Source organism: Papio anubis, chromosome 16 (genome assembly GCF_008728515.1).
Source record: "Papio anubis isolate 15944 chromosome 16, Panubis1.0, whole genome shotgun sequence".
Lineage (NCBI taxonomy): Eukaryota > Metazoa > Chordata > Mammalia > Primates > Cercopithecidae > Papio > Papio anubis.
The window spans coordinates 40204284-40229943 of NC_044991.1; the positions used below are offsets into that span (position 1 = coordinate 40204284).

General features: G+C 42.4%; 2 protein-coding genes across 4 annotated transcripts in view; both read right to left on the bottom strand.

The window, feature by feature from the left end:
* Nucleotides 1-18089, bottom strand: part of KAT14 (lysine acetyltransferase 14) — a 45528-nt gene extending 27439 nt beyond the window's left edge. The window contains exons 1-4 of one of the 2 annotated variants that reach the window (XM_009216594.2): nucleotides 17396-18089; nucleotides 14990-15108; nucleotides 9307-9428; nucleotides 678-859 (exon numbers count right to left, since the gene is read on the bottom strand). In XM_009216594.2, the coding sequence (XP_009214858.1) occupies nucleotides 678-859; nucleotides 9307-9428; nucleotides 14990-15108; nucleotides 17396-17654 (682 nt within the window). In that variant the 5' untranslated portion in view covers nucleotides 17655-18089. Of the gene's footprint in view, nucleotides 1-677; nucleotides 860-5693; nucleotides 5932-9306; nucleotides 9429-14989; nucleotides 15109-17395 lie in introns of those variants that run through there. The other variant, XM_021921260.2, reaches the window with a different exon arrangement.
* LOC103888143 (protein PET117 homolog, mitochondrial) lies at nucleotides 9306-22394 on the bottom strand. Of its 2 annotated transcripts, XR_652547.3 has the most exons (4): nucleotides 22199-22394; nucleotides 17396-18105; nucleotides 14990-15108; nucleotides 9306-9428 (listed from the first exon to the last, which is right to left on the bottom strand). XR_652547.3 is itself a non-coding variant. In XM_009216597.3 (2 exons), exons 1-2 carry the CDS (start codon nucleotides 22292-22294, stop codon nucleotides 17956-17958), a joined length of 246 nt encoding a protein of 81 aa, XP_009214861.2. In that variant the 5' UTR covers nucleotides 22295-22394; the 3' UTR covers nucleotides 17146-17955. The 2 variants fall into 2 exon arrangements, 1 of the variants encoding a protein (XP_009214861.2); XM_009216597.3 differs by lacking the exons at nucleotides 9306-9428; nucleotides 14990-15108 and having other exon boundaries at nucleotides 17146-18105.
* Between the last annotated feature and the right edge of the window lie 3266 nt (nucleotides 22395-25660).

Below are 25660 nucleotides of genomic sequence, written 5' to 3' on the forward strand. Positions count from 1 at the left end.
CTCTATCTCAAATAAATAAATAAACAAACAAGCAAACAAATAAATATAAAAATTTAAAAGCTCATTAAAAACTTTTTAGATCATAAAACCAGATCAATATGTGATAGTAAGAAGTTACTCTTAACATCTTTTTAAATATGAAAATGGCATTATGGTCAGGCTGCAAAAAGGAAAGAATCCTGATCTCTTAAAGATAGTCTAAGATATTTAGAAATGAAATGTTGATTCCTGGGATTTGTTTCTATATAATCCAATAGTAAGAATGGGGAAGGTTGGGGGAAAGTATTGAGGATTTAGATAAAATGAGACTGTCAGGAGTTAATGTCAAAGTGAGGTGGAAGGTACATGGGAATTCATCATGTTATTTATTAAGGGAATTTTAAAACATCTTTTCACCTTTGTGAGAAGTTTGAAAACAAAAACCAGATGGAAAACATTGAACCTTTCAGATACCCTGGGAAATTTACAGAAATGACAGCTTGATTAGGAAGTGATAAAATGTTTTTATGTGGCATTTATTCCTAGCACACACACAAGTATCATCACAGAAGTATTAAGCAGAGTAGTTCCAGAGAGGCCTGCAAGCCATGCCCAGTGGAAGCAGGAGTGTCTCCTGGACTCACACCCGCTTGGCTCTGGTCTGACTAGCATCTTTTGTACTGTTCTCACAACAGTACCTTTTATTTTCAAAGTAGAGGCAGACAACTTCTCTCCTTCAGGTTTCATCGTTGGGGGCTTGTTATGAACAAGTTTCCACCATCCCGGCTCTCCAAATTCCTGAGCACCTGAACGGAAGTACATGGGACTTCCCACACTGAGGCAACCTGCCACGGTGCTCCACCAGGTGGACGTCTTTTTCCTAAAGAGTCCAAGAATTTGAAAATGATTGGCACTTCAATTTGCTCATTATACAGAAAAGACAGTCTGTGTATACTGTGACTCCCGGCCTGCAACATGCAATGGCACCTCCAGCTACTGAAGGAGCAGAGCACGAGAGGCAGGAGAGAGGCTCTGGAGTCTGCCTGCTTCAAACCCTGGCACTACCAACTTCTAGCACCCACGGTTTGTTCATCTGTAAAACCAGGATAATAGAACTTACCTCACAGGGTTGCTAGGAGGATTAAACGAAATAATTCAAACAAAGCATGTAAAATACTTCTCATCACAATCATCACGATTATGGAATTCTACAGGCTAATTTTAATTAAGTTGCTTTTTTATGTGAATTAAGCACAGCTCCCAAGAATAAACCATACAAAAAGTGTAACTCCAAGCCTGGGTATTTTGTGATAGAAGTTAATCACTGGCTCCAGTAAACAGCTGATTTTACCCGAGAAGTCGCACACATTTCTCAATCTGATCCCATCTGCCTTGAAGCATTAGAGTGGTAACAAAACTATGTGGCATGTTCCACAAGCACCTACTGCACGACAAAATAACCAAAATGTACAAAATGTCAACTATTCGGGGTTCCCTGTTGAAAATTCTTTTAAGGCAACTGTTCTATTTCCACCTTGAAAACATAAATCGAATGCCAAAAATCCTAAAAGACAGTCTTTCACAAGAAGACCAGTCTAACAGTTTGAAGATAATGCTGGGAAGGCAAAGGAAAAGCATTCTGAGGAACAGAGATGTATTATTAATAGAAAACACAGAAAATAAATAAGCTAAGATACAGTAGGCATAAGCACTATCTGAGGCCGGGCATGGTAGCTCACGCCTGTAATCCCAGCACTTTGGGAGGCCAAGGCGGGTGGATCACCTGAGGTCAGGAGTTCGAGACCAGCTTGGCTGACGTGGTGAAACCCCGTCTCTAGTAAAAATACAAAATTAGCCAGGTGTTATGGCACATGCCTGTAATTCCAGCTACTTGGGAGGGTGAGGCAGGAGAATCTTTGAACCTGAGAGGCGGAGGTTGCAGTGAGCCAAGACTGTGCCACTGCACTCCAGCCTGGGCAACAAGAACAAAACTTGGTCTCAAAAAAAGCACTGTCTGAGATGGAGAGAATGAAACCCCCAACCTTTTGGTCCCAAAGTACCTATCCTACATTCTTCTCTTTTTCTAATCTTTCCAAACCCTAATACAAAATGTAACATAAACACATACAATAGAATATTATTCAGTCTTAAAAATAAAGGAAATCCTGTCATATGCTGCAATGTGGATAACCCTTGAGGACATTATGCTAAGTGAAATAAGCCAGTCCCCAAAAGACAAATACTGTATGGTTCTGCATATATGAAGTATTTAGAGTAGTCAAATTCATAGAAACAGAAAGTAGAAAGGTGACTGCCTAGAGCTGTAGGGAGGGGAGAATGGAGAGTTATTTAATAGGGATAGAGTTTCAGATCTGCAAGCTGAGAAGAGTTCTGGCCATCTGTGAATCTATATTCAAATATGTGAATATACTTAACACTACTGAACTATACACTTAGAACTGGTTAAGATGGTAAATTTTCACTGTTTTCATTGCAATAAATAAACAAAAGTTTGGCAAACATAGTAAGACCTCATTTCTACAAAAAAAAATCAAAAATTAGCTGGGTGTGATGGCACGTGCCTATGGTCCCAGCTACTTGGGAGGCTGAGGTGGGAGGATCACTTGTGCCTGGGGGGTCAAGGCTGCAGTGAGCCATGATTGTGCCACAGCACTCCAGCCTGGGTGACAGGATGAAACCCTATCTCAAACAAAAACAATAAAAAGATTGACAGACTCAAAAGATTTTAAAAACCAATGTGTTATTTAGTGTGTGGAAAATGGGTGCGTACTTGTACATTGACAGTGGGACTATAAACAGGCATATACTTTCTGGAGGTTACTTTCATAATGTACAGCAAAATTGTGTGTATCCTCTGACCTCACAAATCTACTTCTAATCATAAAAACACAAAGGATATATAAACAAGAATATTCCCCACAAGGCTAACTTAAACACACAAAAACTGGAAACAATATAAACCTTTATAAAGTTATTGTCCAGTGTTACAGATTTAATTGTGTTCTCCCAAAAGATGTTGAAGTCCCAGTACTTGTGAATGTGACCTTACGTGCAAACAGTGATCAGGAGGTCATGAAGTTGAACACTAATCCAATATGACTGGTGACCTTATACAAAGGGGAAACTTGGACAGAGAGACAGATGTGTAGAGAGGGAAGATGCATGAAGACACAGGGAGAATGTCATCTACAAGCCAAGGAAGGCCTGTGGCACAGAAGCTAGGGAGAGGCATAGAACATTCTCTCCCTCACAGCCTTCAAAAGGAACCAACCCTATCAACACCTGGATTTCAGATTTCCAGCCTCTAGAACTGGAATACATTTCTGTTGTTTAAGCCATCCAGTTTGTGTTACAGCATCATTAGCAAACTAATAGAGCCAGCTAAATCACAGCACAGACACATAACAAAATATTTGTATAAAATGGAATAAATTTATTGCCAGGACATATATAAACACAGTATTTATGAATGGCCTAAATAGTTTTCCCCCAAAATTATTATTGTGGTAAAATATACATAACATTTACTATCTTAATTTTTAAGAGTAGAGTTCAGTGGTATTAAGTACATTTATATGGCACAATCACCACCACCATCCACCTTCAGAACGCTTTTCAAAGGGCAAAACTGAAACTCTACAACCGTTAAACAACTCCCAATTCCACCCTCCCCACCCAGTGCTGACAACCACTGTTCTACTTTCTGTATCTGAGATTTTCACTACCCTAAGTATCTCAGATAAGTGGAATCACACAGTATGTTTTCTTGTGATTGGTTTGTTTCACACAGCATAATGTCCTCAGGGTTCATCTACATTGCAGCATGTGCCAGAATGTCCTTCCTTTTTAAGAGTGAATGATATCTACTGTGTCTATATGCCACATTTTACTTATCCATTCATCTACTGATGGACACTTGGGTTGGTTCCACATCTCAGTTATTGTGAATAATGCTGCTAAAAATATGGAGATATAAGTATCTCTGAGACCCTGCTTTCAATCCTTTTGAGTATATACCCAGAAGTGAAATTGCCAGATCATATGATCATTATATTTTTAACTATTTGAGGAAATACCACACCGTTTTCCACAATGATTGTACAATTTTATATTCCCACTAACACTGCAAAAGAGTTCCCATTTCTCCACATTCTCGCCCACAGTTGTTATTTTCTGGGTTTTTTTTTTTTTTTTTTGATAATTGTCATCCTAAGAGGCGTGAGGTGGTATCGTGTTAATAGATTTGATTTGTGTTTCCCTAATGATTAATGATGTTGAGCAGCTTTTGATGTGTTCATTGGCCATTTTTATATCTTTGAAGGAATGTCTATTAAATTCCTTTACCCATTTTTGCAATGGGGGGAGCTATAACAATGGCTGCCATCTCTTTGCCCCTCTATGATTAGAAGCAGCAATCAGTGATCAGAGCACAAATACCCAGTATTTGGAAAACAGGCTTATTTTTGCCCACCCTGGATGCTACAAGCTGTGTGTAAGCCACTACAGGAACACACACAGTTTTCTCCCTAGTGGCTAGAGAAGGCGGATGGGTAGCTGCTACTGCATTAAGAACTAAAATTGACCAGTATTAACCACAATCTACTGTCTATGCCTTCTCTTGGAAACTGCAAGCCTTTATTAGACTCCAGAGTTCCAAAATAGTTCCATCAGTCTGACTCTGCCAGTGCAACTGCTGTCTAGGCAGGAGGGCAGATGCTTCATATCTGCCACCTTCCCAGAATCCTCCTCATAAAGTTGATCGAAGAATAGATACTACAAATGCGTTCTATCACATTTCATCAATTCTAAGATCCATTAACTTTAAGATACACCATTTTATGTACAAATAAGAGCTAACTACCAATTAAATTATGACATAACAGTAACCTTAAGATGTATCTAGCTGTCAGAGATGTCAAAATTTGCAAAATTATGTATCTTAAAATCAGTAAAATATGGTACTAGAAGAAAATATTCAAGCTATTCTTCACTAATCAAAACTATACTTTCTCGAAGAATTCAAGGCTAGGACTAAAAGCAGATTAAATGAACAAATATTAGGCAATTATTTAGTAATAATTAAGTTTTCATATACTTTCTAACTTGTTTCTACAATGGTACAGAAAATTATTTAGGTTAGCACTAAAAAAAAAACACCTTTCTACATTTAAACGTTAATAACATATTAAAGACATAAAAGAAAAACCTGTAAACATCTGAAAGAAAATTTAGAACTTCATTACACTGAATACTATTCTCCTAGATCTTGTGACAAATAAGAAATGGTTACAATTTTTAAGAATTTAAAGTATGTCCTGGCCAGGTACAGTGGTTCATGCCTGTAATCTCAGCACTTTGGGTGGCAGGCGGGTGGATCACCTAAAGTGAGGAGTTCAAGACCAGCCTGACCAATATGGTGAAACCCTGTCCCTACTAAAAATACAAAAATTAGTTGGGCATGGTCGGGTGTGCCTGTAGTACCGTCTCCGCAGGCTGAGATGGGAGAATTGCTTGAACCTGGGAGGTGGAGGCTGCAGTGAGCTGAGATCGCGCCACTGCACTCCAGCCTGGATGACAGAGCAGGACTCCGTCTCAAAAAAATAAGTAAGTAAGTAAGTAAATACACAAATAAATAAAATATGTCCTATGGATAGCAGAATGAAAATCTTTAGTAGCTATGAAAAAAAGTGTACCTTAAACATAAATGCTCTTTATAAACAGCTTCTCTGGGGTATGGTAATCTTGTTAACATACACAGAGATATCTGAGCAAGTGGTAACTACCCAGGGGTAGTGGCTTCAGGGGATTTTCCAATCACTGATGTTTCAAGTGGAGTTCCCAAAGTGAAGAGCAGCACTGTAGCATGAAACCGGGTGGCAAGAATCATAGAGTGGTTTCTAATTCTCTTTTGCTTCTTCTGGTTAGATCAAGAGACGTTTACTGCTTTAAATTCTCATTAACACTTGTAGCCTCCCTTTTTGACTGGAAAAGAAAGCCATGGCTTGCCATTATGCGTCATGGGATCCAGCTACAATTTAACAGCAGTTTTATTTTTTATTGTTACATTCTATTTATGACAATTTATATAGGTTTCCCACTTACCATGATGATAAGTTTCTTTTAAAATTAATGTATTTTTTTAAGTGACTTGATTTAAATAGGAAGATCAAATTAATAAATCCGGTGATATACCAATATGGCCAACACACTAGATAACAGTTACACTACACAGAAATTGTAGAGTAATTAATGCCTTTCATTGGCATGTTAAAAAGAAATAAGGCTCAGCTGATTCCTCTCAAAACATGCTCTAGAAATGAACAAATGAAGCAACTAAACAACTTCTGTTAAACTCCAGCAATATCCTTAAAAACAGGCAATCTAAATCCAATTTCTTCCAGGAGATAACCCACTAAATAGAACAGCACTCGAAGATCATGAAAACATTCCAAGATCCAATTTTATCAGTTTTTTCCCTTTCTTATCCCTTATAAATGGGGTGCATTAAGTTCCATAAATAGTGCTATATCATTAAACTAAAACAACAGATTTCCTTTCCTTATGAGAAAGAACCAGTTATAGTGTCGATTCTTTTCTTAGCACCACTAAATAGCTCAAGAACCAAAATAACCCCTTTTGTAAAAATGTAGGGAGTCTATTCCATTTTCTCACAGCAGCCTGCAGAAGGTCACCCTCCTTCTGACCGCCCTCCCGCATCTCAGTAACACAAGCAAAGCTGTGATTCCTCAGCGTTGGAAGAAACAGAGGCTGCAGTGAGCCCCAAGTGAGGAAAAGCATGAACTCCCTGCCCTGACCTGAAGCGGTCAGAGACTTTGTCATGTCTAAACTAATCTCATTATGTAAGATTCATGAATCTCACACAGGACTTCAGACAACAACTAACAATCAGAATCTCAAACAAAAATTCACCAATGTGGTAGCAAACTCACAAGTACCCAAGAGCAATAAAAGTCTTGTCAGGTCCACGTGGACCTTTAGTGAAAATACGTGGTCGCAAGGTCTGTGCATCAGCATCCCCGAGTCTAATGAACCAAAGCAGCCACTGAGGTGAGCACACAGCAGCAAACTCAAAGTGCAATGGTAAACACAGTGACTAATAAACAAGCCATATACAGATGTGCCCAGACTTTGCTAAGCACTATGAAAAATAGTCAAACATATAAAAAAGTGTCTACTGAGTTAACAAAACAAATATTAGTAACACAAAACTCTATTAACGACCAGGCGTGATGGCTCACGCCTGTAGTCCCAACACTTTAGGAGGCTGAGGCGGCGGATCACGAGGTCAGGAGATCGAGAGCATCCTGGCTAACATGGTGAAATCCTGTCTCTACAAAAAATACAAAAAATTAGCCGGGCATAGTGGTAGGCGCCTGTAGTCCCAGCTACTCGGCAGGCTGAGGCAGCAGAATGGCGTGAACCCGGGAGGCAGAGATTGCAGTGAGCCAAGATTGCGCCACTGCACTCCAGCCAGGGCGACAGAGGGAGAATCCATCTCAAAAAAAAAAAAAAAATTAACTAAGGGCAACCTAAATACATACAGTCAGTAATTGCCTTATTTTTCCTCGCTTGTCTTCCTAGAAGGCACTGCTGTGTCTTGGGTTTTTTTGTTTGCTTGTTTGTTTGAGACGGAGTCTCGCGCAGTCACCTAGGCTGGAGTAAAGTGGCACCATCTCAGCTCACTGCAACCTCCGCCTCCCAGGTTCAAGCAATTCTCCTGCCTCAGCCTCCCGAGTAGCTGGGATTACGGGCCCACCAGCATGCCCAGCTAATTTTTGTATTTTTAGTAGAGATGGGGTTTCACCATGTTGGCCAGGCTGGTCTCAAACTCCTGACCTCAGGTGATCCGCCCACCTCGGCCTCCCAAAATGCTGGGATTACAGGCATGAACTACCGGGCCTGGCCTGGTTGGTGTTTTTTAAGAGATGGGAGTCTCACTATACTGTCCAGGCTGGCCTCAAACTCCTGGGCTCAAGTGATCCTCCAACCTTGGTCTCCTGACAGCTGGGACAACAGGCATGCCCCACCACACACAGCTTAAAAGAATGTAATAACCCTATCTCCTCAAGTGAAATATTGACTTATCCAACTCTTGAGTCTCATGTAATACAATTCTTATTTTCTAACATTCTAAGAATTTCTTCAAAAAATGTCATGTTCAGTTGAAATAAACACTTTCTTTTTTTTTTCTTTTTTTTTTTTTTAGATGGAGTCTCACTCTGTTGCCCAGGCTGGAGTGCAATGGAACGATCTTGGCTCACTGCAACCTCCACCTCCTGGGTTCAAGCAGTTCTCCTGCCTCAGCCTCCTGAGTAGCTGGGATTATAGTTGCCTGCCACCACGCCCAGCTAATTTTTGTATTTTAGTAGAGATGAGGTTTCACCATGTTGGCCAGGCTGGTCTTGAACTCCTGACTAGAGGTGATCCATCTGCCTCGGCCTCCCATAGTGCTGGGATTACAGGCGTGAGCCACCATGCCTGGCCAAGTTTTCTTTTTTGTTTTTTCAATCTTAAAAAAGTAAAAACATTCTTTGGAATTCAAAAATTCTTTGTAATTGCCACAAGTAAGCACCTAACAAGGTCAGGAACAGTGGCTCATACCCATAATCCTAGCAATCTGGAAAGCTGAGGCAGGAAAGCTGTTTGAGCCCAGGAGTTCGAGACCAGCCCGAGACAACATGAAACCCCCGTCTCTACAAAAAAATTAAAAAATAAGGCCGGGAGCAGTGGCTCATGCCTGTAATCCCAGCACTTTGGGAGGCCGAGGCAGACGGATCACCTGTAGTCAGGAGTTCAAGAACAGCCTGGCCAACATGGTGAAACCCCGTCTCTACTAAAAATACAAAAATTAGCCAGGCATGGTGGCAGGTGTCTGTAATCCCAGCTACTCAGGAGGCTAAGGCAGAAGAATCGCTTGAACCCGGGAGGTGGAGGTTGCAGGGAGCCAAGATCACGCCACTGCACTCCAGCCTGGGGGATAGAGCAAGACGCTCCTCAAAAAATAAATAAATAAATAAATAAATAAATAAGCCAGGCATGTTGGTGCACACCTGTAATCCCAGCTTCTCAGGAGGCTGACGCAGGAGGATTACTTGAGCCCAGGAGGTTGAGGATGCAGTGAGCTATGATCGCGCCACTGTACTCCAGCCTGGGTGACAGAGGGAGACTCTGTCTCAAAAAAATTAAAATAAATCTCTAACAAGGCTACGTTAGGCAGTCTCAAATCTTGTATACTTCATTCTTTACATATTCCTTCAAGTATAAGATTTTTTAAAAACACATTACCTGTTCCCTAGTAAAAAAGTCCAATGTTTCTCAATAAAAGCGCAGATATCTTCTTTCCACCTGAAATAACCTTGACGTCCACTTCCTTCTAGAGACAAGTTGTACATTGCCAACATGACGACCTGAAACACAATTGAAACAAGAGGTGGGAGAACAGCACGGTTAGGGATGTTAATCTTGAGGAGGGAAAAGTTTCTTCTGTTTTATATTCTGAGTAGGAATGGCGGGGAACAAAGGGAACAAAGGAAGGACAGTATCTTAGAATATTCCCAGGGTAGAATTTACTTCCTTTTTCACTTTCGTTAGATATCACTAATCCACTTAATTATGTGCAGAACTAAGCATCTAATCCTTAGGTGCCACACATGCAGGGCTGTGTGGCTGAACTGATGGCTACAACAGAGCTGCCCCTGAATCAGCTGATAAACAGGCATTGTCCCAAGGATCTGCACCCTACACAGTGCAGTCCTAAATCAAAGGCTATCTTCTGACAGCAGGAGGCCTTCAGGTGCCTACTCCAGCCAGCATTTTCTGACCAATGGCACTACCCTTTATCAACTATCTTGAAAATCACCCTTGTATACACTTTTCTAAGCTCTTAGTGGGCAAAAACAAGATTCTCAGAATCTCAGAACTAAAAATAATGCTACATGCCATCTACTCGGTGACTCAGCCATTTTTACCTGTCAAACCCCTCCTTCAAATGAAATCAGCATTAGAGGAGAAACAGACAACTGAAAGGCCCAGCCACTCAGCCCATTCTCGAAGGGCTCCAAGACACCCCCACAGCTCAGGATGCAAACTCTTAATCTAATTTACTCTACTCTTATTTTACAGATGAGGAATTCATGGCCCCAAATGGGGAAGTATTTTCCAGAAATATAAATAACATATGCTCATTGTAAAATACTTCAGTAATATAGAAAAGAGCAAAGGAGGAAGTAAAAATCACTTGAAATCCACCATCAAGAAATAATCCCATCCTTTCAGACATTTTTCTTTGAATCTATACTCATATACTCATATAGATTTTTTTTCTGTTTGTTTGTTTGGTCTTTTTGAGACGGAGTCCCACTGTGATACCTAGGCTGGAATGTGATGGTGCGATCTCGGCTCACTGCAACCTCCGATTCCTGGGTTCAAGCAATTTTCCTGCCTCAGCCTCCCGAGCACTGGAATCTCAGATTTGCACCACCATTCCTGGCTAATTTTTGTATTTTCAGTAGAGACAGGGTTTTGAACTCCTGACCTCAAGTGATCCGCCCGCCTCAGTCTCTCAAAGTGCTGGAATTACAGATGTGAGCCACTGCATCCAGCCTAATCCTTATTTCTATCAAGAGCATCCTGTATCTGTAAGGAGTATAGTAAATTGCAGTTAATGCCCCCAACATCTGTATTCACAGCATTAAATCCCCAACAGTCTTACGGAAAGACCTGTATCTACACCACTCAAAGGGGCCCAGTAATTCTGACTCTTCACTAACCAAGTTTCAAATTCTCCCATTCTTAAACTGGCAATACTTGCAGACAGTCTAAAAACAACTAACCCCATGAACAGATTTTTTAAAATGTCTTCCAGTTATACCTGCATCTGGTCTACACCAGCCAACAAACATCTTCCTTTAAGCAATCAATATTCATGAGAAGTTAGTGTTTAACGGGCATGGACTTTCATTTTGTAAAGATAAAAAAATTCTGGAGGTGGATGGTGGTGGTGATTACACAGCAATGTGAATGTACTTAATTCCACTGAACTGTACATTAAAAAATGGTAAACTATATGTTATGCATATTTCACCACAAGTTTAAAAAATAATTATTGCTCAATAAATAATTTAAGAAAATCATAGAACAAGCTTTGCCCACTCTCAGAAGAGTATCTTAGAAACATGTATTTGCTGATAATCTCAGTGATAAAGTATCTGTTATTTTATTTCTATGACTTTTCTGTATAATTGAGACATTTTATGACTTTGAAAAGTTAAAGTTTGCATATTTACTTGAAAATAACTTTTTCTATTATCACTTAATCTTTACTGGGAAAACTATAAACTAATATATAAAGGACCTGTTTTTCCTCGTCTCCTGGAATTTATGATCTAAAAGAATGAATCCCAGGCCAGGCATGGTGGCTCACACCTGTAATCCCAGCACTTTGGGAGGCTGAGGTGGGTGAATCACCTGAGGTCAGGAGTTCAAGACCAGCCTGGCCAACATGGTGAAACCCTGTCTGTACTAAAAATACAAAAATTAGCTGGGCATGGTGGCACATGCCTGTAGTTTCAGCTACTCGGGAGGCTGAGGCAGGAGAATCGTTTGAATGCAGGAGGCAGAGGTTGCAGTGAGCCATTGCACTCCAGCCTGGGCAACAAGAGTGAAACTTCATCTCAAAAAAAAAAAAAAAAAATGAACACCAGTTTAGTTTTCCGTTCTCATGCTACCAGATCAAGCTCATCAGTAATGAAGCTGATCTTGTGGACCAATGTATCCACAGGGCCTAGCTCAGAGCTGGCAGGTACTCAGTATATGCTGAAGAACAGTAGAAAAATAACGGGCAAAGATCGATCATGGTATCCTTACTTGTGCGGTAAGAATGAGTCTCCAGGAAAAGAATGTAAAACCTTCCCTATTCTTCCCAAATGTCTGATAAAGTTTCTCCTCTGTATGGAACTGCTATTCACAGGAGTCACCAAGGAGGAGGAAAGGACACAGAAACGGAGCGTGGCAGGAAGGGGCCTTTTAATCAGGAGATCAGACCTCTTTACTGTAAGTATTTTATAATACAAACAAAATGCTGTTTGTGTTACACGCATTTCTATATATTTCTTTGGTAAATCTTTCAAAGTTTAAGATTTAAAGACAGAAAACCCACATTTCAATATACTAAGAATGTGGCTACATCAATGGAGTCTATTCAAGACCAACTGATTCTCTTTCAGGTCTTCAACAAGAGATGGGCTTTTTCAGATGCAACTAGAAATACTGGTCAGTTGTTTGCTAAGAATCAGATATATGCAACCTAAGTTATCACTTCACCCTACCAGGTTAGTATCCACCATCAATATGTCTTTTGGAAGTGAAAAAATAATTTGCAAGTTATGTTAGTCTAATTAAATATGCAAAGTGGCCGGGCACGGTGGCTCACACCTGTAATCCCAGCACTTTGGGAGGCCGAGGTGGGTGGATCACCTGAGGTCAGGAGTTCGAGACCAGCCTGGCTAACATGGCAAAACCCTGTCTCTACGAAAAATACAAAAAATTAGCCAGGCATAGTGGCGTGTGCCTGTAATCCCAGCTACTAGACAGGCTGAGGCAGGAGGACTGCTTGAACCTGGGAGGCGGAGGTTGCAGTGAGCTGAGATCGTGCCACTACACTCCAGCCTGAGCAACAGAGCAAGACCGTGTCTCAAAAAGATTTAAAAATTTAAAAAAAGTAAATAAATATGCAAAGTGACCCAATATTACATAGTCTGAGCAAAATAAGCAAAAGCCAGCTTTTCTTTTAAAAAGACCCACTACAGAAAACTCACATTTTTGAAAATAACAAATTACATATATTTGCTCTTCTTCCATTATATAGCTTTTATGAGAAACCACTTGCAGGACAAATACAAATCTACCTGCGTGCACGTATCACAATAATCTATTAATAAGATCTTGCCTACACACAGTATCCCATGTACACTTGAGAAAAATGTCCCAGTTATAATATTCATAAGGCTCTATCCTCAATACAAACTTCTCTTCATTTTCTACTTACATTTTTTTCAGGCAAGTCAAAGAAAAGGCTTCCTAATTCAACACTGACAGATTTCATCAGATGTCCTAATAAAGCACTGATAATTAAGATAATAGACTAATGTTGCTAAGGCAACTACAATTTACAAGGAACACCATAAATGGCTAAAATGGTGTAATTTAAAATCTTTCTCATCAATCTATTTATTTCCTTCAAAGTAAAAAGTGCTGTGGGTAATTATCTTGTTGACCTGTTTATTATCAAAATTAAGTATAGAATGTCAGCTGTCTTGGGGCAGAGGCCTTAGCTGTCTTGTTCACCACAGTAGTCTCAGGCCTAGAACAGTACCTGGTTCATAATAGATTTGCTGAATAAATAGATAAACACATAAATAGATTTGCTGAATGAATGAATGAACATAAAAACTAAGTAATATGTAATTCTTTTTTTTTTTTTTTGAGACAGGATCTCACTCTGTCACCACCTAGGCTGGAGTGCAGTGGCTTGATCACAGCTCATTGCAGCCTCAACCTCTCAGGCTCAAGCAACCCTCCCACCTCAGTCTCCTGAGAAGCTGGGACCACAGGCGTGCACCACCACCACACTCAGCTAATTTTTGTATTGTTTTGTTTTGGTTTTTTTTGGTTTTTTTTTTGAAACGGACTTTCACTCTTGTTGCCCAGGCTGGAGTGCAGTGGTGCAATCTCGGCTCATGGCAACCTCAGCCTCCCGGGTTCAAGCGATTCTCCTGCCTCAGCTTCCCAAGTAGCTGGGATTACAGGCATGCACCACCACACCCAGCTAATTTTGTATTTTTAGTAGAGACGGGGTTTTTCCATGTTGGTCAGGCTGGTCTGGAACTCCCGAACTCAGGTGATCCGCCCCACCCGGCCTCCCAAAGTGCTGGGATTACAGGCATGAGCCACCTCGCCTGGCCTGTTTTTTATAGAGACGGGGTTTTACCACGTTACCCAGGCTTGTCTCCTGAGCTCAGATAATCTGGCCGCCTCCGCCTCGCAAAGTGCTGGGATTACAGATGTGAGCCACCATGTCTGGCTTCATTTGGTTGTTGAACTAAAAAGTATACATTGATACCTTATTATTATTCATATTATATATTCACCTATTGATACAGAAACAAAACCAAAACAATTTAATACAACCTGGAGATCAGTAAAAAGCTATTGTTTAGGATACAGCTGGCTTAGATTAGCATGTTGGTATTAGAGATGGTTAAAAATGAACAAGTATTTCAGCAAACAAAAATTCAAACATCTCCGAGTTCAAATGCAGAAAAGCTGGGTTATGTTGGTTTTTGCAATCAGTCACCTTCCTTCTTCCAAATCTGTTTTCAACATAGCCATCTTTCCACTTTAAAAAAAGTTTTAGTGTTCTTAAAATGGCTGCCAGGAAAATAAGAATTTCATTTTCAATTATAATCTGAGCTTGGTATCACATATAAATGAAATCATGAGATTCTCAAGCCTCTCAAGCCTAATTCGCCAAGTCAGCAGTGAATATTTTGCTTTTTTTTTTTTTTTTTTTTGAAAAGGAGTCACACTTTGTCGCCCAAGCTGGAGTACAGTGGCACGGTCTGGGCTCACTGCAGCCTCCGCCTCCCAGGTTCAAGCGATTCTCCTGCCTCAGCCTCCCTAGCCAGTTAATTTTTGTATTTTCAATAAAGATGGGGTTTCACCATGTTGACCAGGCTGATCTCGAAGTCCTGACCTCAGGTGATCTGCCCGTCTCGGTCTCCCAAAGTGCTGGGATTACAGCGAGTATTTTTCACTCCCTTCTCCATATATTCGGTATCTAATTTCATTGCGAAATAAAAAGTGCCCCTCCAAACAATTCAAAAGCTCATCCCTAAGTTTCTAGATATTCATTCCAACAAACTCCTGGGGGAACCACCCTCATGGACTCGGGGAAGGGCTTTTTACTCACTTGCTGCCATGTCAGCTTCAGCCTTTCATACTGCTCCTTGCCATCTGCTGAGCAATCCGAACAAGTAAACCTAAAAAAATTATCACCCTTAAGGTAACTGAGCTGTTCCCTCAGCTGACCTAGGAGAAAAACAAAAAGTCACATCACGGGTTTATCTAGAGCAGCGGTAACCCAAAGGTTTAATCCATTTATCACCCAGATTTTCCTTTCCTATGTTGAGTCGTATTTTCTTCAGACAACCCACAATTGCAAGATGGGGAAAAGGAAGGGAGTAAGAAAGATTTCTAATACCAAGTATACGCCCACTAAGATCTGTAGGATCCAGTAACTTTTAGGAGAAAGGTACTGGAAAAGCAGGTATTATTGCTGGATTTCCCAACTGTCACATTCCTGACTCCCAAAGGCAGGTCTCTTCACACATTCTTTCAAAAAATTTGAGCTCCCTCCGCATACCAGGCACTGGGCTAGGAACTGGGAATACAAAGTCCAAGACAGAAAATGGTGCCTGCTCTCACAGTTTGCACTTCCCTGAGGGCTGCATAGAAAATAGGTGATCACAACAGCACAGTGGTTCTCCATGCTCACAGTGCATTGGAATCACCCAAGTTGTTCTTGGTTTTCTAAATATGCTTGGTTCTAACCCAGATAAAATTAATCAATTTCTAAAGCAGAGCCTAGGAGTTACATTTCTTAAAGTCCCTCAGGTGATGCTGATGCTCTGTGACACATGAAAACCAAAGGAGTGGAAGGTGATGTGTACCACAGGGCAGTGTGAGGGTAAATAAAAGGGGGGCCCAAGCTATATTAGTGGGAGGCTTAGGATTAGAAATTGGCCAGGTGAAAAGGGGTGTCTTTGTGTGTAGGGAGAATGGAGGCTGTGGAGATGCATATTCCAGAGGAAAAAAACTGTGCAAAGCCTTAAGGATAAGAATTGTTTGTGAAGAATGAGAAGTTCACCCTAACTGCAAAGTTGTGTGGTGATCAAAGCAGCTACAGTTAGCAGGGTCCTGACCACAAAGGGCAGTTTAAAATTTGTCCTCACAGGATAAAGGGAAAGCCACTGAGAATTCAGGCAGAACCTGAAATAAATAAGCAGAGACGGCTCAGAAGCAAAAGCCGTCTAACTAGTAAATTCTACGTTTCCCGTGAAAATGTTACTATTAATTTGTTAAGTGACTAAATTTGAAGTTGAACCCATTTTAAGAAAAACATTTCCGCATGCCAGAAAATGACCCTCTTCACAATTATGTATGTATTTCTCTGACTTGGTTACAAATTATATTACACAAAGGCATTCCTCAAGTAGTATATCTTTACTAGGCTCTTGCCTAACGGGAAAATCCTGTTTCGGTACGAACCATGTGATGGCTGGCAAGCCACGCTCCTCAAGTGCCAGGAAGCTGGCCATTGAAAATCTCAAGATTAGGGCCGAGCACAGTGGCTCATGTCTATAATCCCAGCATTTTGGGGGGCCAAGGTGGATCACCTGAGGTCAGGAGTTCAAGACCAGCCTCAACCTGGAGAAACCCTATCTCTACTAAAAATACAAAATTAGCCGGGCGTGGTGGTGCATGCCTGTAATCCCAGCTACTGGGGAGGCTGAGGCAGAATTATTACTTGAACCTAGGAGGCGGAGGTTGCAGTGAGCCAAGATCACACCATTGCACTCCGGTGTGGGCAACAAGAGCGAAACTCTGTCTCAAAAAAAAAAAAAAATTTGCCAGGTGTGCTGGCAAATGCCTATAATCCCAGCTACTTGGGAGGCTGAGGCAGGAGAATCACTTGAACCCAGGAGCTGAGATCGCTCCATTGCACTCCATCCTGGGCAACAAAAGCAAAACTCCACCTCAAAAAAGAAAAAAGAAAAAAAAACTCAAGATTGCGGCAATCAGGGAGTGTGTATGATGTATCTTTTGCCAGCAGAAAAAAAGAAATGGGAAAAAAGACTGGTCCTAGAAAAAGGGCAAAAAAACCCTTCAATCTGCTAATTCTAACCTCTTTTCAGCATACAATAAGAGGAGTTCTCTATATAAGTTAAACGTTAACAAAGTAATTTTTATAAACTTGAACATGAATTCAACACTGGGACTGGAATTGGCCCTAAATCTCTATGATCTTGTTAGAAAAACATGGCTAATTCTTTAAGTAACACAGGATTTCCATTTTCTCAATTTTATTGAGTTACCATCAAAAGTGTTAATTTAACAATGTGATAGAGGTTGACAGTAAGTTTCATTAGTACAAACGTGCCTATGTTTTATATAAATTTATACCTGATCGACTAGGAATAAATATAATTATCTTTTTATTTAGGTCTCTTTTACACATTCACGCTTCTTTCACAGGTTGGAAAAACAAACCTTCACACAGGAATTGACAAATCAAATGGAGTGAGAAGCTCCTTACTGGCTGGTATCCATTTTTGGCACTTGTCACAGAAGTAGGACAGCTGCTCCTCCATCCACGACACGTCTCCTTCATCGCTGTTGAGGGAATCCCCACTCTGGTCGTGCGATAAGTCCACGGATGCCTGGTCCTCAGATTCAACAATCAGGAGCGTCTCTCCCTCCACTTCACCTTCCTCCAGTCCTTCTGAGGTCGATGTTCTCGTGGCTTCGTCATCATGCCGACTGATCAGACTACTCAGGTGGATGCTACTATCCATCCCTTCCTTCTCACAAGCTCAGCAGCGGTTCACAGTAACAACCCTAAGCTCTGGACAGTGACAGGGCTTCTACCAGGATCACACAGACAGAGACTCTTTCAAAGAGTGTCTGCCCACACTCCTTCATTCAGATATAAGGGACCCTGAAAGCAGTAATTTACAATAGATGATCCACTGTCCTTTATTTGATTAAGTGTAAAAGGACAGTGACCAGAAAAAATATGAAGATACTACTAAGCTACTCTCCATCAACACACACACAAACTCGTGTTGTCTGTCCAATAGATACTTCACATTCAAGTCATGATTTTTGAGATCCTTTTGCCAATAACGTCTTCTCTCTTTCTGCTTCAAGTTGCTCAGTCAAAATAATCTGTTCTCCCAAAAGACGAATGTTTTCTTTTTTCCGAATTTGCCTCTCAATGTCTCTGATAACTCCGTCACGAAGCCTCTAAAAACGTAAGAAACAGATTTCAGTAACATCCCGAACAGGTGGTCCCCATCCTTGTGCCATTCAAATCCAAATAACAGTGTTACCAAAATACACTTAAAACTTTCAGATTCCAAATACCCAGTTACTATTTTAATTTTCTGTACAAATGTAAAATGTAATAAACGATCAAATAAATTTGGTAGTGTGCTAAATGTTATTACTGAAATGATTTCTTATCATACTTTTAGAAATTCCTGAGCATTTAGTACAGAAAACGTAATGGGAAATAACAGAAAAAAAAAAAAAAAAAAACTGGCACTATGTTAAATTTTTTTTTTAATTTATTTTTTGAGACAAGAGTCTCGCTCTGTCAACCAGGCTGTAGTGCAGCGGTGTGAACTCAGCTCACCGCAACGTCTGCCTCCTAGGTCCAAGTGATTCTCTGGCCTCAGCCTACCAAGTAGCTGAGACTACAGGCACGCACCACCATGCCCAGCTAATTTTTGCATTTTTAGTAGAGACAGGGTTTCGCCACGTCAGCCAAGCTAGTCTCGCACTCCTGATCTCAAGTAATCCACCTGCCTCAGCCTCCCAAAGTGCTGGATTACAGGCGTGAGCCACCGCGCCCGGCCAATGTTAAATTTTTAAACTTTAATTGATATGTAATGCTTTAAAAACTTGGCGAGTTACTATAGTAACACTCTAAACTACTCTTCAGTTAGCAATTATCCTAGCTGAACAAACAACATCAAGAGAAAAAAATGCAGATTACTAAAATCTGAACGTGGCTTCTAGCATGTAAAGTTAAAAATGTAAAAATAATGCAGAATTATTAATTAATTATATAACATAGAAAGAAGAAAAAGAAGAATGCTACTACCAGAGGAAAAAATAAATGCTCATCAATGGTAGTTACCTTAGTAAGCACTAAAAAACCACAGCATTTCAGAATATGGACCTGGCACCCAAGATGAGACTTTTAAAAACATCAATTTAGTCATTACTAATAACTAACATTTTATAGTTTATTGCTCACAAAATACTCTACAGGTTTTAGGCCAGGCGTGGTGGCTCACTCCTGTAATTCCAGCACTCCTGTAATCTTAGGCCGAGGCAGGCAGACTGCTTGAGCTCAGAAATTCTAGACCATCCTGGGTAACATGGCAAAATCCCGTCTCTAGCAAAAATACAACAAAAAAAACAAAACTGCAGGGAGTGCCTGTGGTCCCAGCTACTCCTGAGGCTGATGTGATAGGATCACCTGAGCTTGGAGGCACAGACTGCAGAGCTGAGATTGCACCACTCCACTCCCACCTGGGTGACAGAACAAGCCCCCATTTCTAAACAAATAAATACATAAATAGGTTTTTTGTTTGTTTGTTTGTTTTTTGAGGAGTCTTGCTCTGTCGCCCAGGCTGGAGTACAATGGCACGATCTCGGCTCACTGTAATCTCCACCTTCTGAGTTCAAGTGATTCTTGTGCCTCAGCCTCCCCAGTAGCTGAGATTACAGGCGTGCACCACCAGGCCTGGCTAACTTTTTTGTATTTTTAGTAGAGACGGGGTTTCACCACGTTGGCCAGGCTGGTCTCAAACTCCTGACCTCAAATGATCTGCCTGCCTCAGCCTCCCAAAGTGCTGCTACTGTGCCTGGCCAATAAATAGTTTTCAATAGTGCCTGTATAGAGTAGAATTAATGGGAGTGGGGCCCAGGGCCTGCGTGTGTTTGTAGGGTTTTTTCCAAATTATTTTACCTAGTTTTAAAACTCACCTAATATAAAACCTACTTGCTGGACCTCCTCCAGGTCTACAGCTTCATTATGAGGGATTTGAAGGAGTCCCAGGACTGAAACCCAACTGTCTTGAACCATGCACCCTGGGTAAGATCCCCACTGAGACAAAAACGGAGGTGCTTATTCCACTCCCCGGACCACAGGTCTTCCTGTCCCGTGCTACTTACACCATGACACACCGATACCCACCCTCCCAAGCCCACACCATTTACCAGAATCATTCTTTCCACACCTGCCTCCCATCCTACCCTTCCTTCTCAGAAGTGTCATGTGTGCTTATGATCTGGCTCTCCATCCCATCATTTGCTATCTTCTAGGCTTCAAGGTCTATGCTGATTGCCTCACACATCCTTCCTGTGACCCTCACTGAACTACCTTTCTAACCACTAAAGACCTCTTTCTTCTTCCAACCCTAACACCTAGAACTCTGGCTCCTCATGTAGCACTGCTTAATTTTTGCTAGGTTCCTGTGAGGATTAAAGATGATATACGTAAAGTGCTTAATACACTGCCTGGTATGTGGTAGACGGTCAGGAAACAATATTCGTTATTTAATTTCTTGCTTCCTTGAATCTTCTGACACATCCAATGTGCGAAATCATTTGTCCTACTCTTTCCCACTGCTATTAATACAATGTAAGCCCCTAATGAAGAATCAGACATATAAGGAAAAAAAAGAAACACACACACACACGTTATTCTGGTCAGCCTTTTCAACCTGGTCAACATTTTCTTCATCTCTAACTTCCAAATAACCACTTTTCCACTCTGTAACACAACGGTTCGTAGCCCCGTGTTAAAATTCTCTGGGTTGCTTTTAAAACATTGCTTAACCAGCTGCCCATCCCCAAGAGATTCTGGTTTAAACGGTCTGGGGTGGGGACCAAGCCTCAGTCACACTGTAAAAACTTTCCGGGAACGTGTGATGTTTAGCTAGGGTCCAAAGCCAAGCTCTAATCCATCCCTACCCAAACCCTTCAAAAATCACTTCACTGACGTCAGAACAACATCTGTCATACTAAATTTTACTCCATCTCAAGTTTTCCCAGGATCAACATCTTTTCGTTTCCCTTCTAAGAGGCGGAAGTCTTCTGCCTCTATTCCAAAAGCTAGCCCCTTAGGAGCACATTTTAATCCCAAATCTCTGATCTCTCCTGTGCCCTTTCATTAAGTCATCTCATCCCCACCCACCTCGCCAAAATTCTTGTATCATCACACGCTTCCTCTCTTCTAATTTCCACAGTCTCTGAACACCAGGAACAAAGACCTCATCCACTTCATCTCTATATATCAAGCACACAGCACAGTCCGAAGCTCTGGGTAGGCAAATCAAGAAAAGACTGTTTACTCTTGATTCATCCTGTCCATTATTTTCACCCTTGGTGAACTAGGTTCAACCCCAATCACTGCCAAGTTGTTCTCTGAAAATTCACCAACGACCCAATTCCCCGTTCTCAGCACGGTTGTGAATCACTGATAGACTCTGAAGAGTGGAGTTTCCTCATCTTCGTATTCCCAAGGTGCTTAGTGAGGTAGCTTCCACACAGCAATCAGCCATTAAAGGTCTGCCAACTTGAATAAGAAAGAAAATATGAACTGAGAGGAAAGAATAGATGGTCAGTCACTGCTCATCAGTAGGTCACGGATATTCCCTGAAATAAAAGTACCAAAAAGAAAACCTGGAGGCTGTTATCTCTGTCGTTCCCAGATTCCAGTTTCCACAGCAAACTGTTCATTTAAAAGAGAAGTTCAAATATCTCACCAAATTATCTTGGTCAAAGGCATGGAGAACGAGTATGGGGAGGGGGGCTCCCTTACCATAGGATAAAATCAAAAGCACTTAAAACACATTAGGCTTCAGCCCCAAACTTCGGCCAGGAGAGAGGCTGGTAACTTGCAGAATGCACCCCAAGAAACTCCTTCCCTGCCTTCTATTTTCTAGCGGCCCAAGTGACATGTGGAAAGGTCCGCACCCTGCGGGCCAACTATGACTTGAAAACAGAGCCTCTGGGCACCCCAAAAGCGTGCGTGCCGTGCAAGTGCGGAGCAAGGCCACTTCAGCGCGGAGCTCCCAAGGCACTAAGCCCGGCGGCCGGGTCTTCCTGAACCTCCAGGCTGCACACGCCCGCCGGAAGCTGCAGCGCCCGGAGCCCAGCAGGGCGGCCGCCGGCTGCAGCCACAAACGCGTGGGGTGCAGGGACGCGCCACTGCGGGGAAAAGACACGAGGACGAACTGAGGAACCGAACCGGCAGAAACCACGAGAGGCCCCAGGCCGCCGCCGCGCGCGGGCCCGGAAGAGACGGTCACGTGACACCGACCTGCCGGTCCCACTGCTGCTTCACATGTACGCCGGCCACTGTGGCCGCCGTCAGCAGCACCGAGAGGCCCAACACCACCTTCGAGGTCCTCGACATCCCCGCGCTGGCCGCCGCGGCCTCTCTCACCCGCTTGCCCGAGGCGCAGAGGCCTCCGCAGAGCGCGCGCCGCCGCCGGTTCGGCCCAGGCTCGACCCCTCGAGCGCAGAGCCCCAGCCGTCGCGTGCGCCGCCCGCCGCTGCCAGGCGCGAGCAATCGAGAGCCGAGCATAGAGCGGCGTCCCGACTCTGCGGACACTTGGCTTCACTAGGGGCCTCCTGCACACCCCGCAGACGACAGCGTTAGACCACCCCCAATTCAAATTCTAGAAGTCCCGGCCCAAACTGGCCCCGGCACCTCAGGAGGGTGGAGGGTAGGGGTTCCACGCCTCAGCCAGTTCAGTACCAACCTCACCCCGGGCGGGGTCTGGGTACCGCGCTGACCCCTCTCCCACAGACGTCCCTTCTGAGCGCCTGACTGATCCAGAAGCTTTGCTCAATACCGGCTTCACCTAAACGCAGCCCCTCATTGCTCCTTTGGCGGGGCAGGTGCCACCAGGAGACCGCCTCGTTGGGCAGCTTCAGAGGCGCGGGATTCCCATCCATGGAGTTTTTGCCTGAGGACCCATTATTAAACGCTGTAGTCGCGGTCACCTGGTTTCACCTTGACGCTGTGGGGCGACTGGTCAGGCTCGGATTATTATTATTATTATTATTTTGATACAGAGCCTCTCTGTATCGTCCAGGCTGGAGTGCAGTGGCGCGATCTCGGCTCACTGCAACCTTACTGGATTCAAGCGATTCTCCTGCCTCAGCCTCCCGAGGGGATTATAGGCGTGACCCACCGCGCCTGGCCCCATGTAAGCTTTGTGATCACTTTTACACCCAAGTTTCCGCACCAGTAGTACAGGATTCCTTATGCCCACATTACTAGGGAAATAAATGATAGAATGAAGGCTTGCGTTGGGAATAGTTAAGCAATTGTGCAAGACGCATTTTCACTTCTTCCTTGGGTAGAAAAGGCAAGGCCTCCCAGAAACTTTAAGTATCTGATAGAGCAGTCAATGAAGACGTGTTTATCATTCAATAATTCTTTCCCACTAGAATTCACAGAAAACTAGCTTCCTCCGGTGGACACGGCTATAGACAGTATTGATTAAGCCTCACCAGGGACTTTTACAACATTCATCACTGTTCATAGTGCTTTACTATTCCAGTCTCTTATGTGAGCGTAAATGGCATAAGGGGACTATTGCTCTTAAAGGTATCTTTAAAGACACCTTTTTCAAATGTCATTTTGTCCTCTGCATTTTTTGCAGCCTGGAGAGAATGTACCACTGAAATGGAAAATGGAGTTCTTGCTGTAATGAACTTTGGAGTGAGAAGAAATTCACTTCAGGGTGTATTTGCATATTTCTCTTAAAAAAATTATATTAGACTTCTTTTTATTCGTGGTATATCCTAGATATTTTTCCCTGTAAATCAGTGAGCCTTCAACAGAGCTGTATGTCCTTAGAATGTACATCAGGGAATTAGATCAATCACCTTTCGTTTTATTGTGACTAATTTTTCAACTCGTTTTCTTGAAATGTACTTTTTTTTTTCTTTGTTTTCAGGATACCAGAAGCAAAAAAAAAAAAGTATTCTACTTTTAAGAAATCATTATTAACTGTGTCAAATAAAAAAGTGGGTTGGGGGACTTAAGGAGGGTCTTGCAAAAAAAAAAAAAAAAAAAAGGAGGTTTATCTGTTTAAATATTTATAAACCTAAGCAGTATGTTTTCCGTGATTATTGTCGCATAAACTACTGATTTGTAAGAGTGACTGCATATCATCAAACTGGGAAGCAATTATTTTTTTCTTTTTCTTTTCTTTACTTTTTTTCTTTTTAATTGAGACAGGGCATCGCTCTGTCTTCAAGGCTGGAGTGTTGTGGCGTGATCTCGCTGCAACCTTTGCCTCCCAGATTCAAGTGATTATTGTGTCTCAGCCTCTGGAATAGTTGGGGTTACAGGCCTGAGCCACCACGCCCAGCTAATTTTTGTATCTTTAGTAGAGATGGGGTTTCACCGTGTTGGTCAGGCTGATCTAGAACTCCTGGCCTCAATGATCCACCTGCCTCAGCCTCCCAAAGAGCTGGCATTACAGGTGTGAGCCACCTTGCTGGCCATGAATACATTTTCAAAAAGAAAAGTTCAGACTTGCTGATCACCTCTTTTCTGGTGTTGATTACATTCATTCTTTCAACAAATCTTGAATGTGTCAGAACAATGTATTCAAGGTACCCCTCCCTGCATTCCTCAAGCATGTCAGTGCCCGGAAGGAAAAGAGACTGGTATACAAAATTATCATAGCAAAAAAGGGGAGATAGTTGACAAGAAGTAAATGTTACATTTGTGTCCCCCCAAATTCCTATGTTGAAACCCTAATCCCCAAGGGAATCTATTTGGAGGTGGGGTGTTTGGGAAGTAATTAGGGTTAGATGAGATGATGAAAGTGGAGGCCCCATGATGGGATTAGTGCCCTTATAAGAAGAGAAAGAGGCCGGGCGCGGTGGCTCAAGCCTGTAATCCCAGCACTTTGGGAGGCCGAGACGGGCGGATCACGAGGTCAGGAGATCGAGACCATCCTGGCTAACACGGTGAAACCCCGTCTCTACTAAAAATACAAGAAAATTAGCCGGGCGAGGTGGTGGGCGCCTGTAGTCCCAGCTACTTGGGAGGCTGAGGCAGGAGAATGGCGTGAACCCGGGGGGGCGGAGCTTGCAGTGAGCCGAGATCGCGCCACTGCACTCCAACCTGGGGAACAGAGCAAGAAAAACAAAAAAAAAAAAGAAGAGAAAGAAACTAGTGCTCACTCTGCACCATGTGAGGACACAGTTGGAAGACTGTTGTCTGCAAACCAGGAAGAGGGCCCTTACCAGAACTCAGTCATGCCAGTATCATGATCTTGAACTTTCCAGCCTCCAAAACTGTGAGAAATAAATTGTTGTTTTAACCATGTACTCTATGGTATTTTTGTTATAGCAGCCCAAACTGACTAAAACAGCAGTTAATTGTTTCCCAAAGTTAAGTGTGGGTGTGGGCCTACCCCAGCTGAGGAGAAGATTCCAGACTCAGTTCTCTGTCAGAAACTTCCAGCAACTCTCCTTCAGAAACTGAGTCCTGGTTGTCTTGAACTCCTCTCTCACTTCCTCTCTTTGCTGAATCATCACTAATGCCCAGTAAATGAAAAAGCCTTGCTTTGCCATTGATGACTCCCGGTGACAGGGACACCTGAAAAAATCCCAGAGGTAAGTACAGGTAGGACTTCTAGTCCAAGGTAGAAGACAAAATTGAGGCCCTCTCCCACACAGCGAGAGTAAAAGCATCACTTCATATTAGCAAACAGCACACTGAGGCGCAGGGCACATTTTAAATTTTATCTTT

Coding starts and splice junctions, on each gene's coding strand:
- LOC103888143 (XM_009216597.3), bottom strand. CDS start 22,294: ATGTCGAGGACCTCGAAGGTGGTGTTGGGCCTCTCGGTGCTGCTGACG. Junction 18,106..22,198: donor AGCAGCAGTGGGACCGGCAG/GTCGGTGTCACG, acceptor TTACGTTTTTAG/AGGCTTCGTGACGGAGTTAT.